Below are 13,770 nucleotides of genomic sequence, written 5' to 3'. Positions count from 1 at the left end.
TCCTTCTTACTCCCTCCCTCCGCGCTCCCCGTTTCTGCCTGCAGCTTTCTGAAATTATTGTATTTAGTCGTTCCCATCCATCTCACCTGTCCAGGTCATACACTCCACAGAGGGGATGTAGGACCGCAGTTCACAGCCAGGATGCTCAGAACCAGCCTGCTTGGTTTCAAATCCTGTCTCCGCATCTAACTAGCTGAGTGACCCTGGGCAGGGTTTAACCGCTCAGTGCCTCAGTTTCCCCACCTGTAAAAGGGTGACGATAACAGTGCTGCCCCACAGGGTTGTTAGGAGGACTGAATAAGCTAATGCGTGAAAAGCCCTCAGAACCGTGTCCGGCACGGGAAAGTGAGGCAAGTACTGATGCTCAGTGTTACCAGCAGGGCTCACAAGGGGCGGGCTGCCTCCTGCCTCGTTCATCACAGGTACCGCCAACCCAAGACACGCAGCAGGATGAATGAGGGACAGAGTTCTGCAGAGAGGCAGCGCTTCATGCAAGTCCATTTTCATTCGCAAGGACAGGCCTAGGGCGCTGAGCTGGCTCCAAAAGAGGGGAGGGTCTCCGAGAGGGCCGCTCTTCTCTTGCTCGCACGGGCCCTTGGCCGAGGTGGGCCCAGCTCAGCCGCAGGTATTTAGCTTTTGCCCTGGGAACATCCTGAGAGCATTCAGGCTGCCCCTGAAGCTCCTGGGAAAGTGGCTCAAAAAGGTGTTTCCCCCAGTGGTGGTCGGGGCAGCCAGCCAGCCACACTGCTGGCACTGGGCAGAGTCCAGGTGGGAGGATGGCCCCCAGACAGGGCCATCCGGGTGTACGCAGGGTCCCCACAGGCATCTTCCATGCTAACACAGGCACCCCCTCTTTGACTTTAAGCGACTTCCCCTGTATCCTTTTTTGCCTATCTTTCCTCCAAAGCGTTTATTTTTAATATTTTTATTTTATTTTTGAGAGAGAGAGAGAAAGCAGGGCAGGGGCAGAGAGAGAGCGGGACAGGGGAGCCAAAGCAGGATCACTCTCAGCACAGAGCCCGACGTGGGGCTCGAACTCACAAACCATGAGATCACGACCTAAGCCGAAGTCCGACACTGAAGTGACTGAGCCACCCAGGCGCCCCTCCTCCCAAGTATTTGTAATTTTACCTTTTACATTTAAATCTATATTCAATCTAGAATTGACTTTTGTGCCTACTATGAGGTAAAAGTCAAGATACATTTTTTTCCATATGCATATCCAAATAGCTTTGCATCATTCATTCAAAAGACCATTCTTTTCCCTCTTGCATCTCAGCGTCTATTGTCATAAATTGGACTTTTTACTTTCTCTCATTTTTGCCTCAGATGTATGGAAATACTGATTTTTTTACATGTATATTAAACTTGTATGCAATAGCCTTGCTAATAAATTCACCTACTAATTGTAACCATTTGTATTTATTTACTTTTTAAAATTTCATTTATTTTTGAGAGGGAGAGAGAGAGAGAGAGACAGAGCATGAGCAGGGGAGGGGCAGAGAGAGAGGGAGACAGAATCCGAAGCAGGCTCCAGACCCTGAACTGTCAGCACAGAGCCCGACGCGGGACTCGAACCCGTGAACCATGAGATCATGACCTGAGCTGAAGTTGGACGCTTAACCAACTGAGCCACCCAGGCGCCCCGTAACCATTTGTATTTAGATTCTTTCAGATTTTTCTAGTTGCATAATCATGTTATTCAGAGATAATGACGGTTTTAGCTATTCTTTTCCAGTCCTTGTACCATACGTTTCTTCCCTTGCCTGATTGCACTGGCCAGGCTTCTAGCACAATGTTGGATAAAGATACACAGCACTTGTCTTATTCCTGATTTCAGAGAAAGTTTCTGATATTTAACCACTGAGTATGTTTCTTCTTCTGTGTTCTCTACAAAGATAGCCCTGCTTCTCCAAGGAAGGGAGATGATGTGGCTGCTTTGGTCTGAAGAAATGAAGGAGCGGCAAAGCACGGTGCAGCGAACACCCCCGGGGAACCCAGCTCCCCACTGCCTGGCTGGGTCACCCAACTGGGCCGCATGACCTCAGACGAAGCCCCCTGCTCTCCTTACGGCTTTGTCCTGAGGCTCAAAAAGGTTTGCGAAACAGCTTTATAAACCCTAAAGGACGTCACAAAGTGAGAAAGACACGGCCTCGGGGCCCATGGTTTGCGAGAGCGAGGATGGCCTGAGGGAGGGTGCGGGAGACCCTGAGCTAGGGCATGTGGTGTGTGGTGTGTGGTGTGTGGTGTGGGGGTGAGGAGGTATGGGGGGGGAGGTGTGGGGGGATGTGGGGACTGGGAGGTGTGGGGGAGGGCAAGGAGAGGGAGACAGGCAGAGGTCCTGGGCCGGGCCTGGGGCTGGGACCTTAGAGCAGAGGTTTTCAAACCCAAAGAGAATGAGCATCCCCTGGAGCCCTTGTTACACACAGGTCAGTGCCCCCACCCCTCAGGGTTTCTGTTCAGCAGGTACCAGGGGCTGAATGTGCCCCCTCAAAATTCATGCGTCACCGTCCTAACCCCCACGGTGATGGTGTCTGGAGGGGGCCCTTTGGGAGGTGATCAGGGTTGGATGAGGTCATGGGGACTAGTGCAGGGGGTGGGGGTCACTGCCAGCTCCCCCGAAGGACACACCTCCTCAGGGCCCTGAGCAGGGGCGGGGCGGGGGGGGGGGGGCTAGGAATCGGGTTCGGGGCGTGGCCCCTTCCTGCCGGGCTTCCCTATCCTGTGCAGGATGCCTGACCCCACAAGAAGCTGGACTGTCCCTAAGGGCTTGAAGCAAAGTAGAAAGAGTCCCTCTTTCACATGGACTCAGCGAACACATTACAGAGACCTCTGTTTCATGCGCAAGCCCCTCTGGGTCCGCATTTTGGCCGAGACCAGACAAACCGTGACTGCTTCCCCTGCACAGTGACAACGCCGTCCTGGGCTCAGGTGGGTTCTCCCGCAGCCCTGTCCGCCCCCGCTCCGCCATGGTTGGTGAAGACTCTCCATCAAACCGAAAGCGGGCTGACTCAGCGCCTAAGCAATCAGAAGCACCAGGGCTCTCTAATTAACCAGCCAGCCCCTTTCCCTTCCCACCACAGCCCTCTGGTAATGAGGGCTGGCAGCCTGGGCGTGCAGACCCAATTACGGAGGGGACATTGCACCAAGGACCGGCATGGGTTCTACCAGCACACTCATTAGCTTGTGACTGCTGAATGCGTCAGGGCTCTTGCTGGGGACAGCTCCGTGTGGCCAGGAGCACCTGCGCATGTGCCCCCCAGGCTTGGATCTGAACACTTCCCGTGTCGGAGGTCTCCCCAGCATCCCCTCTCTGCAGCCTGCCCACGCCCGCACACCTCCCAGCACCCAGGGCTGCAGGCAAAAGGCGAGAGGGTGGCCAGTGGATGTGGAAATAAACAGGGGAAGCTCCCTAGAAATTGGTGAGCCCAGAGGGGAGGGCTCCTGATGCCCCTCATTAGGTCCAGTGCCCTGTTAGAGCTCTCTCAGTCCCCCAGGGCTGCCTCAGTAACCCCAACCACAACTGTAATTAATTATCCATAATCCTTTAACACCCCCTCCAGAGGATAGGGTCTGTGTGTCTTTACACTGTATCCCCAGTGCCTGTACGCACAGACCTACAATAAATATTTGATGGATAAGTGAAAGGAGGACATCGTCCCTCCCCTCCCAGACACTGTAGAGCCCCTGCAAAGCTTTAACTAAACCTTTAACTAGAACAGGGGCTCTAAGGTTAAGTCTGAACCTCCCTCCTGATTCTCTTGGGACTTGGCTGTAAGTGACCACCACCTGGCAGAGTGGCCCCACCCTGGCAGGGGGTCTGCACCTCTGTGGCCTTTTCCCGGGGGACCCAGGGCCATATAGACCTGCCTACTCTGCTCAAATACAGCTTGGCCCTCAAGACACCTCTTCCTTCTAATGAGCCCCATCTCCTCCCAAAGATCTCGGCCCTGCCCCCACGTCTTCGAGTCCCCAGGATCTTGTCTTGTCCCTCCCCCAAGGCTCCCTTTCCCCAGTCAAATCTGATGCCTTCTCCTACATCCTTCCTTCTTTCAGCCCACTTCTCCTCGTCCTCGGGGCTTGCACCCTTATCGTCAAGTCCTTGCCCAGCCTGTTTCCAGCTATGTGCCTCTGCTGTGCTGTTCTCCCCTCCTCGAAATGCCCTTCACTCTGCTCTCAGCCTCTCAGAAGCCCAGTCAGCTTCCAGGAACCAGCTCCTACAGGCAGACCTCCCCACTGCTCTCCTCCTGGAACCCTGGTCCAGCCGTGTTGAGCATCACTCTAGACAATACAGTCTGCCCACCTTGACTGTCAGGACCTGAGGGAAGTCACTGTTCTAGACACCTCTCCTTTTGGATTCCTCTAACCCCAAATTAGCCCACACCAGTTGTGTAAGTGATTGAGTGTTAACATTTATATGAAGTACTTGACAGAAACCAAGGCATCTCCCTGCTGGCTCAGGACATCCAACGCTGAAGAGCTACAAAGACATCTGGAAACTTTTATATGAATTATCAAAACTATATGACTAATTGTGGGAGCTCCAATTTTAAGTACAAGAAAACATGAGTTCTAATAAGGAAAATGTGGGGTGCTATGGACTGAATTGTATCCCCTAAAAATTCAAATACTGATGGAGAGTATCATCAGTTAGCTCTCCTAACCCCCAATATGACTGTCCTGGAGACAAGGGGTCTTTAGGAGGTAATTAGGGTTAAATGAGGTCATAAGGGTGGGGTCCTGATCCAGTAGGATTGGTGTCCTTATGAGAAAAGAGAGGCCAGAGCTCGCTCTCTGCCAGGTAGGACCCAGTGAGAAGCCAGGAGTGTTCGAGCCAGGAAGAGAGTCTGTACTAGAAAGTGAATCAGCCGGCACCTTGATCTTGGACTTCCAGCCTCTAGAACTGTGAGAAACAAATTTCTCTTAGGGCAGCTGCGTAGTCTGTGGCATTTGGTTTTGGCAGCCTGAGCTGAGACATAGGGTGTCACTAAATCTATCTGAGATATGTGGAAGGTCAGCTCCATCCTGGGTCTGAACAGCCAGGACCCCGAAGTGGATGAATAACAGCAACAGGTATCCTTTACTGGGTCTTTGAAATGGATCCTGCACTCTGCTAAGGGCTTCCGCCGCCTTAGCTCACCTCCTCCTCACACCCACCCGATGATGACGTAAGAAGCTTTATTACCCCATTTACAGGTGAAGAAACAGAAGCCCAGAGGTTAAGTTCTAGAGACCTTGTGCAAGGTCCCGGTGCTGTGGTCGAGCTGGGATGGCAACCCACGCCCATGTGCACAGGAACGGCACTCACTGGCAAGCCCAGGAGGACCACTGCCCCTTTATCACACAGGGCAGACGGAGTGGCCTCTTGCTCCGGCCCATCTGCAGCCTAGGACCTGCTTTCCCTCCCGGGACCCTAGATCACCCTCTGTAACCCGTCCCCACCTGCTTAGATACAGTGAAAATATGTGACCCCCAGGCTGCGTTGCCTCATCTCCAACCCCACTGTCTCATCCCTAATGACAGGCAGTGCCTAACAGGTCTCCCACTGTCACTTTATCTCCCCCTGCAACCCACTCGCCAGACGGATTAGGATGAGCCGCCAGGAGCTGGGCTCATCACGTACAAAGACAAATCAGATCACATCACACCCTTGCTTAAAACACTCCACTGGCATCCTATTAAACTTAGAACCAAATCTCAACTCCTGACCTTGACTTTCGAAGCTCTTGTGGGATCGGCACGCCCGCCTCTGCCCCAGGTGCCTTCGTCAGTTCCTTGAACATGCCCCAGCTGGTTTCCACCTCCGGAACTTCATGCTTGCTGCTCCCTCTGCCTGGAACACTTTTCCACCCGGATCTTCCCAGGGCTGGCTCCTTCAGCTCTGAGCTCAGAGAGGCCTTCATGGTCATACTCCACCACACTGCCCTGCTCTAATTCACGGTGTGTTTGTCTGTTGTCTCTCTTCTCCCACCCCTGGAAAAAATCTCCACGGGGGCAAGGGGTTTGTTTGCCTTTCTCGTTCATGTTATTGTCAGCACCTAGAATGGCCTGCACGTAGGAGGCCCGCTACTGTTTGGAGAATGAATGGATGGATGAATGAGCGAATGACACAATCTTCTCAAGGATGGATGAAGAAAACCTCCAAATGCCCATCGTTCGTCTGTGGCCCCAGCTAGCACCCTCTCCTCCACTTGTACCCGGGAGCAACTCCCCTCAGGAACTCAAAGGCCTCCCCGCCTCACCACCCAAGCCAAAACCAGGTCATCAGCCTGCTGCAAAATAAGAACAATTTCAAATGGAAATGTGTCTGGACCAGCCCAGTGCTCCAGGATACCATGGGGCGGGGCATCTAGAAGAATATTTTGTACCCTGTCCACCCCCATGCAGCTGAGGTCATTCCCCGGGAACGCCACTGTTGCCTAGGAAATGGCTCTCCAAGGACTCTTCAGCAGTCAGGGCAGGAGCCGGCCTCTATAGCAGAGGTCCCAGACTTTTCCAGGGGAAGAGACAAGGCTCTGCCCCCTCATCAGGGCCCCACAGACCTGGACATTTATAGCAGTTGTGGGGGTAGAGGGGCAGAAAGAGGAAATAGGCTGCTGGGCCCCGTTGTCCCAGGCAGAAGTCACAGAATATAACCGAACCTGCCCAAGGGCTGGGAACAAGGCGTTCTGAGTCCCTCTGCCTACTACCTATGTTGGTGTCTGGTCCAAGGCCATGAAGGGCTTAAGGGGGAGCTGACACACAAGTGCACCCCACCCCCTGCCCTGCCGCATCTCCACTGTTCTTGGGACCCTTCACCAGCGAATCCACACTCCTTAGTCCAGTTCACCACATGTCACGGACAGGGGAAAAATGACCTTATCTGAAATCCTGGCTTTCCCACTTATTAGTTTGGTGTATTGACCTTTTTGCATCTTGGTTCTCTCGTCCAGCTTCTGAATGCGACTCAAAATGTGGCCAAGTCCATGTTTACTTCTTTGACTTCTCTATATTCTACAGTCCTCTTGTTCTAACCACCCCACCCCACCCCATCCCCGATCTTCTATATCCTGTTATAATACATTCCCAGTATGTATTATGTCCTGAAATATTCTTATTTGATCATTATTTGCTTTCGGTTCCCTTACCCAGTGTAATCTCAAGAGAGAAGTTTCTATCTTTGTCTTGTTGACCAAAATAACTCTAGGCTTAAAACACATGGAAGATGGGTGCCAGTAAAACTAGAATGAAAAAACAAAAGAAAGAGGAAGATATAGTAACTTAGGAAAAGTGTCTCTAACCTAGGAAGGCAGTCAAGGGAAGTCCCATGATGACAGCTATGCAGCAACTAGTCTGGCCTGGAGTTAAGACTAAGTGTCTCGAAGGAAAAAAATGTAGGCTCCATGCCATAGAGAGTAAAACTGAGATGCTAAATAATCCTGAGGATTGGAAGGCACGTTATCCTTGGGTCAATAAGAAAAGAAAGGTAATTAGAAACGCCAGGAAAAACAGTTACTTTAAGAAGTTCTGGACTCAAGGCGCCTGGGTGATTCAGTCAGTTAAGCGTCCGACTTCGGCTCAGATCACGATCTCGCAGTTCATGAGTTCGAGACCCTCATCTGGCTCTGTGCCGACAACTCAGAGCCTGGAGCCTGCTTTGGATTCTGTGTCTCCCTCTCTCTGCCCCTCCCCAACTCACACTCTGTGTGTGTGTGTGTGTGTGTTTGTGTGTGTGTGTGTGTGTGTCTCTCTCTCTCAAAACTAAACATTAAAAAAAATTAAAAAACAAAAAAAGAAGTCCTGGACTCAATAGGAACCAATTTAATATGTGGCACAATTTAGAATAATCTGTGGAGTATAAGATAAGGGAAAAATCCATTTGACTTTGCAGCAAAAATCATTCTCATTTGAGGGGCCAGGGATTGAGAGCAGATCAACAGAATAAGAAGTATTATCCTAGCACACTGGCCCTGAGGTGGATTTTATTTATTTAAAATGACTAATAAAATTTATTGAGTACTTATGTGCCAAATAAGGTTTTAAAGAGCTTTGCATGTAATAAATAATCCTCACAACTTTCTAGGGTACATATTATCGTTATCCCTATTTTACAGATGAGGAAGACGAGACTCAACATATTAAACAAGTTTTCTGGGGTCATCCAGCTAGTGGAAGAACTGAATTCATACCCAGGCCTGAGAAATCCAGAGGTCCACTCCCCACAGGTGGCCCTAGAAGACAGGTCATTTGACCTAAGGCCTCAGTTCTTCTTGCCAACAAGCACAGGATACTGTGTGCACGCAAAGACACACACAGACACACGCAGTAGACACTCCCGCAGAGCAGGGCCAGACTGGGTAGGCAGAGCAGGGCCTTACCTTCCTGCAGTCTTTGCAGAACACCGAGGAGCTGCCCAGGAAGCCCAGCATCTCCCCACACAGCAGACACTGGGAGAGGCCATTCCCCATCACGTTCCGCCTCATGGTCTCCAGCCGCTCCACCAGCCGCCTGCAGCACAGGACAGAGTCAGATGGAATGTGACCAGAGTCAGATGGGATGTTTCCTGTGCCCAACCTGACCACTGCCCGGGTGTGGCTGCCACGGGGCCCCAGCGCTGTATCCTGCCCCTTGTGCTACTCCCTCACCTGGGGTACTGTTCCCTGCCCCACCCCTTTCCCAGGCCAGCTCCTAATCATTCATTTGCTCGCCAACTATTGAGTACCTACGATGTGCCAGGGACTGGGAATATTGAAGCAAACAAGCCAGAGACAGACACGGTCCCTGCTCTCACAGAACTTATGTTCGGTAAAGCGAGGAAGTCCATGAAGAAGTCAACGTGCAAACTGATTTCAGACAGAGGGCGTGCTATAAAATCAACTAAGTGTGTGGGGAGAAGTCTAAGGGGGACCGTATGCCCAGGCATGTCCAATGGTGATCAGTGACGGCCTCTCCGAGAACGAGAACGTGTGAACTGACAAGGCCAAACCAGGTGAAGAGCGGGGGAGGGGCACTCCAGGAGGAGGGCAAAGGCAAAGGCCTTGGCATCTTAGAACAGCAGGATGGCTGGTAGGACCACCTCCCTGTGAACCAGCAGGAGCCTGGGATAAAGGGGGCTGGAGGGGCGAGGAGGGGACAGATGACAAGGGATTTATAGGTCACAAAATAGAGTTTGGATTATATTCTAAGATCAATATGAACCCTCTGAAGAGTTTTAAGGAGAGGGGCGATTTGATCCAAGTGACATTTTTAAAAGCTCACTCCAGCTGTGGGTGGAGAGCCAGGACTGGGGTTGGCAGGTGGGGGGGGGGGGGGGAGGGTTGTGCAGGTGAGGAAGCCAGCAGGAGGCAGTGGGAGGTCCAGTGAGGGGGGACCAAGACTGGCATTACTGGAAATGGGGCGTGAGGGTGGGGGGTAAGAGGGAGATCCGGAATGATGTAGAGGTTTTGGTTTGAGCAAGTGGGTGCATGAAGAAACTGGAGGAAGAAAGAAAAAGTGATCTTCTCTGAACCTCTGATGCCGAGTGTCCGGGAGACTCCCCTGAGCCCTGCTAGGATAGGTCACTCTCCTCAGGGCCCCAGGCCCCTCAGCCCACTGTGACTCCCTCCCTTCATGGCAACCCTACAACCCCCACGAGGCTGGTGGCCACTTCGGTCTTATCGGCCACTGTATCTCCAGTACCCAGGGGACACTCAGTGGAAACTCCTGAACGAACAAATGGAGGACAGATTGCAGATACGTTGTCTCAGCCCCCTCCCCCAGTGAGGAGGATGCCATTTTCCCTCACTTTAAAGAGGAGAAGATTGGGGCGCCTGGGTGGCTTAGTCAGTTAAACATTGGACTTCAGCTCAGGTCATGATCTCACGGCTCCATGAGTTCGAGCCCCGGGTCAGGCTCTGTGCTGACAGCTCAGAGCCTGGAGCCTGCTTCGGACTCTGTGTCTCCCTCTCTCTGCCTCTCCCCCACTCATGCTCTGTCTCTCTGTGTCTCTCAAAAGTACATAAACGTTAAAAAAATTTTTTTTAATAAAGAGGAAAAGATTGAGGCTCAGAAATATAAAGTCACTTTCCACGGGAGTTATACAGTTCCTAACAGGTGGAGCCCAGAACCAAACACCTAGGCCTCTCTCTCATGGCAACCCTACATTCTCCCCTGAGGTGATCAGGCTCTGCCTGGGACCAAGGGGGAGCAGACTGCACAGAAGCTGCCTCTACCTACGCGCCCTCCAGAGAGCACTTCTGCTCACATGTGCCTGGGCTCACGGGTCCAGGGAGCACTTCTTACAGAGGGGCCTTCTGACGCTTTGCTGGGCTGGGTTATGCATCTATACCCCGGGGGCACTGGGGCAGAGCAGACTCACTCTGCATGGTGAAAGCCAGCACGAGGACCCAGAGTGTTGATCTGACACTGAATGCCTCTGCTTCCCTCTCCTGGATCCCGTCCCAGCTCAGAAGCGGCCCTTACCCAATTCTCTGCTGCTCCAGGACATCCAGCCGCTCTGCTCTCTGGATCACCTGCAGGATGGCCTCCACCTCGGCGGGGCTGAGGCACTGGTTCTTCCTCTGCTTCTCCGTCTGATAGGTGTGCACAGACCAGCCCGTCTGCAGCCTGGAGAGAGAACACAGCCGGCCTTGAGGCCACCACAGTGCAACCCCAGGCAGCCCTGCCAGGTCACGAAGCCCCCCTGGAAACAGTCTGGGGACGGCCCAGGAGCCGTGTGTCAGGAGGAAGGATTCAGGGAACAGGGCAGACGCTTTGAAAGCTGGCTCTGACACCTGCCAGCCACTGGGTCCCGCACAGACGGCAGTGCTGGCTTAGCACCGTGGGAGGCAGGAGCATGGAGTGTGGCCTCCGGACAGATGGAGAAAGGCCACGGCCACAGCATGTGAGGCTTCCGAGGGAGGAACACGGAAGATCATCGAGACTGAGATCTGAGGCGTATAAGTGAAATGGAACTTGACCACGGGATAGGAAAGAGTGGCAATTAGGTTAAAAACAAACCCTGAAGAGAAAAGGAGATGCACACAGCAGTTTGAAAACTAGAGGGTTCGAGGGCAGGAGGGCAACACAGCAGTGTACCAGGAGAGGTGGCGAGGGCAGGCCGGGTGGTGGGGCAGAGCTGGGGCACAGCCGGGGGACCCTAGAGTCTCCACGGCCATGGGCTGCGAGAGCGCCGCCTCCTGAAGCTGTGACCAGGGGCTGAGGGCAAGAATTCACACCCGTCCCATCTTTCTGGATGGAAAGGGAGTGGCGGCAGCAGACCGAGCCCCAAGTCTCTGCCCAGGGTCCCAGCGTCTCTGAGACATTCTGAGCCAAGTGCTGGGGACACAGAGACAGGCAAGATGGCAAGTGGCCACCTCGAAGAACTGTAACGTGCTTGGGGACACCGATGCCCAGTCAGTTACACCAGTATTTACTTAATGAAAACCAAGAAGAGCTATGCAGTCAGCACATATTTGTTGGGTGTCCACTGGGGCTCGTTAGGTGTTAGGGATGTGCTGCTGGGTGGGACACGCAGGCGGGCATTAGGAGGACGTATAAATAAGAGAACTAACCTAGTCGGGGTATGTTCTGGAAGGGCTTCCCTAAAGAAGTGACAGCAGGGGTGCCTGGCTGGCTCAGTCGGTTAAGCGTTCGACTCTCAGTTTCAGCTCAGGTCACGATCTCACAATTCATGGGTTCGAGCCCCGCACAGGGCTCGGCAATGGCAGCGCGGAGCCTGCTTGCAATTCTCTCTCCCTCTTCTCTCTCTCCCTGCCCTTCCCCCACTCTGCCCCCCACCCCCGTCTCTCCCTCTCTCCCTCTTCCTCCCCCCACACTCACTCTCAAAACAAACACACTTTAAAAAAAAAAAGAAGTGACAGCAGGCAAGAGTCTTAGATGCAGGACACAGAGAAGGAGGGTGAGGATGTAGACGCCTTCCGGGTGGTTCCCTGACACAAGGTAGACACCGGTGGTCTCATATCACTGCCCCACCCAGGCTGCTACAACCAACAGTTCTTGCACGGTGGGCACAGTGAGCGTCAGGAGGGCGAAAGAGCGCGTCCTCCCTCCGCAAGTAGAGCAGGCTGGTTAAGGTGAAGGACTCAGACTGGAGTCTGCTGGTTTTTACCTTCTGGCTCCCTCCCTTCCCAGCGGTGAGAATGCAGGCAGCTGTTCACAGCCGGATGTCCCGATCTGCCTCTATAAAGGGCGCCATGCAGATTAAACGAGGCAGGGTAGACAGGGCGCTCTGCATACAGCAGATGCCCAATTGCTTAATCAGTGGTGGTTAATGATGATTACTATAATCACCACGGGTAGGACCATCAGGAATGGCTTGACCAAAGAGGCAGGGCTTGTGCAGGATGAACAGGCGCTTCCCCAAACGGAAAGAGGGGGACAGCGTTCAGGCAGAGGACCCATGCGTGCAAAGGCTCAAAGACATAAAATAAAACAATATACTGTACTGAGGGTCTCCAGACTTCTAGACGGCTTATGTCTCCAATTCAAAAAGAAGCACAGGGGCGCCTGGGTGGCGCAGTCGGTTAAGCGTCCGACTTCAGCCAGGTCACGATCTCGCGGTCGATGAGTTCGAGCCCCGCGTCAGGCTCTGGGCTGATGGCTCGGAGCCTGGAGCCTGTTTCCGATTCTGTGTCTCCCTCTCTCTCTGCCCCTCCCCCGTTCATGCTCTGTCTCTCTCTGTCCCAAAAATAAATAAAAAACGTTGAAAAAAAAAATTAAAAAAAACAAAAAGAAGCACAGCCCTAGACCAACACTTTCTCAAGCGGTCCTCACGGGGCTGGGGGAAGCGAACAATAGGAAAGGGGCAGGACTGGGGGGCAGAGGAAGGGAGTCCAGTCCTTGGAGTGGGCAAGAGCACATGCCCGCCTTTCCTCTGTGCACTGGGCAGATTCAGGCCCTGAAAGGCAACACTCTCTCACCCCAACCTGCAGGCTTTCTCCACCTGAGCATTTCAAGGACTCAAGTGACTGGCCAGGACACCCTCGGTGTGTGACTCACTGGGCCCAGGGAGGAGACCTGGAAAACAGGGCCCCCAAGCTCAGGCCTCCCACCGCATGGGAAAAAGAAAAGCCAAGCAACACAGAAGCGGGAGGGCACAGCACCAGCAACTGCCATCCATCCTGGAGGGTGCAACTCCTACCCAGCTAGCTCTGGGCCTGGCTCCGCCCAGGGCACGGCAGACCTCTTCGCGCCGGACCCTCCTGCCATTCTATAAGGCAGGCTCCCCATTTCTCAGTGGAGTAAAGAGACCGAGTGTAGTTAGATAGCTTTCTAAAGGCAAGTCAGAGGTGCCTGAGTGGCTCAGTCGGTTAAGCCTCCGACTCTTGATTTCAGCTCAGGTCATGATCTCACAGTTTGTGAGTTTGAGCCCCGCATCAGGCTCTGCGCTGACAGCCTGCAGCCTGCTTGGGATTCTCTCTTTGTCCCTCTCTCTGCCCCTCCCCTACTTGTGCACGCACACACACGTGCACGCACGCACACACACACACACACACTCTCAAAATAAATACATAAACATTAAAATAATAATAATAAAATACACCATAAAGGTGATCAGAGGTTGGTTGGCCTCCAGATCCAAGGAGCCCATGGCCAGCCGCTGCTGACAGCCCCCTGCCAGGCTTCCCTAGGGCATCCTCCAGGCCTCCATTTCTGCCTCCATCTGGTCACCTACCAAGCCCTGACAAGATGTCCTCTCATTCAACCTCCTCCCCGGGCCCCTGCCTCTGTCCAGTCAGGCTGCAGCTCGTGCCTATGGCCCTGGCTGCCACTGAGTATCTTGTTCCCCGG

The 13,770-nt window shown here is 53.2% G+C and overlaps 1 protein-coding gene across 1 annotated transcript in view; it reads right to left on the bottom strand.

The window, feature by feature from the left end:
* The window catches only part of RPH3AL (rabphilin 3A like (without C2 domains)), a 137,307-nt gene that overhangs the window by 76,091 nt on the left and 47,446 nt on the right, over positions 1-13,770 (bottom strand). The window contains 2 exon segments of the mRNA XM_058702946.1: positions 8,358-8,487; positions 10,441-10,584. Of these exon segments, the coding sequence (XP_058558929.1) occupies positions 8,358-8,487; positions 10,441-10,584 (274 nt within the window).

The sequence above is a fragment of the Neofelis nebulosa genome, chromosome 16, assembly GCF_028018385.1.
Source record: "Neofelis nebulosa isolate mNeoNeb1 chromosome 16, mNeoNeb1.pri, whole genome shotgun sequence".
Lineage (NCBI taxonomy): Eukaryota > Metazoa > Chordata > Mammalia > Carnivora > Felidae > Neofelis > Neofelis nebulosa.
The sequence above is the reverse complement of the archived record's forward strand: the minus strand, read 5'-3'. Positions and strand labels throughout refer to the sequence as shown.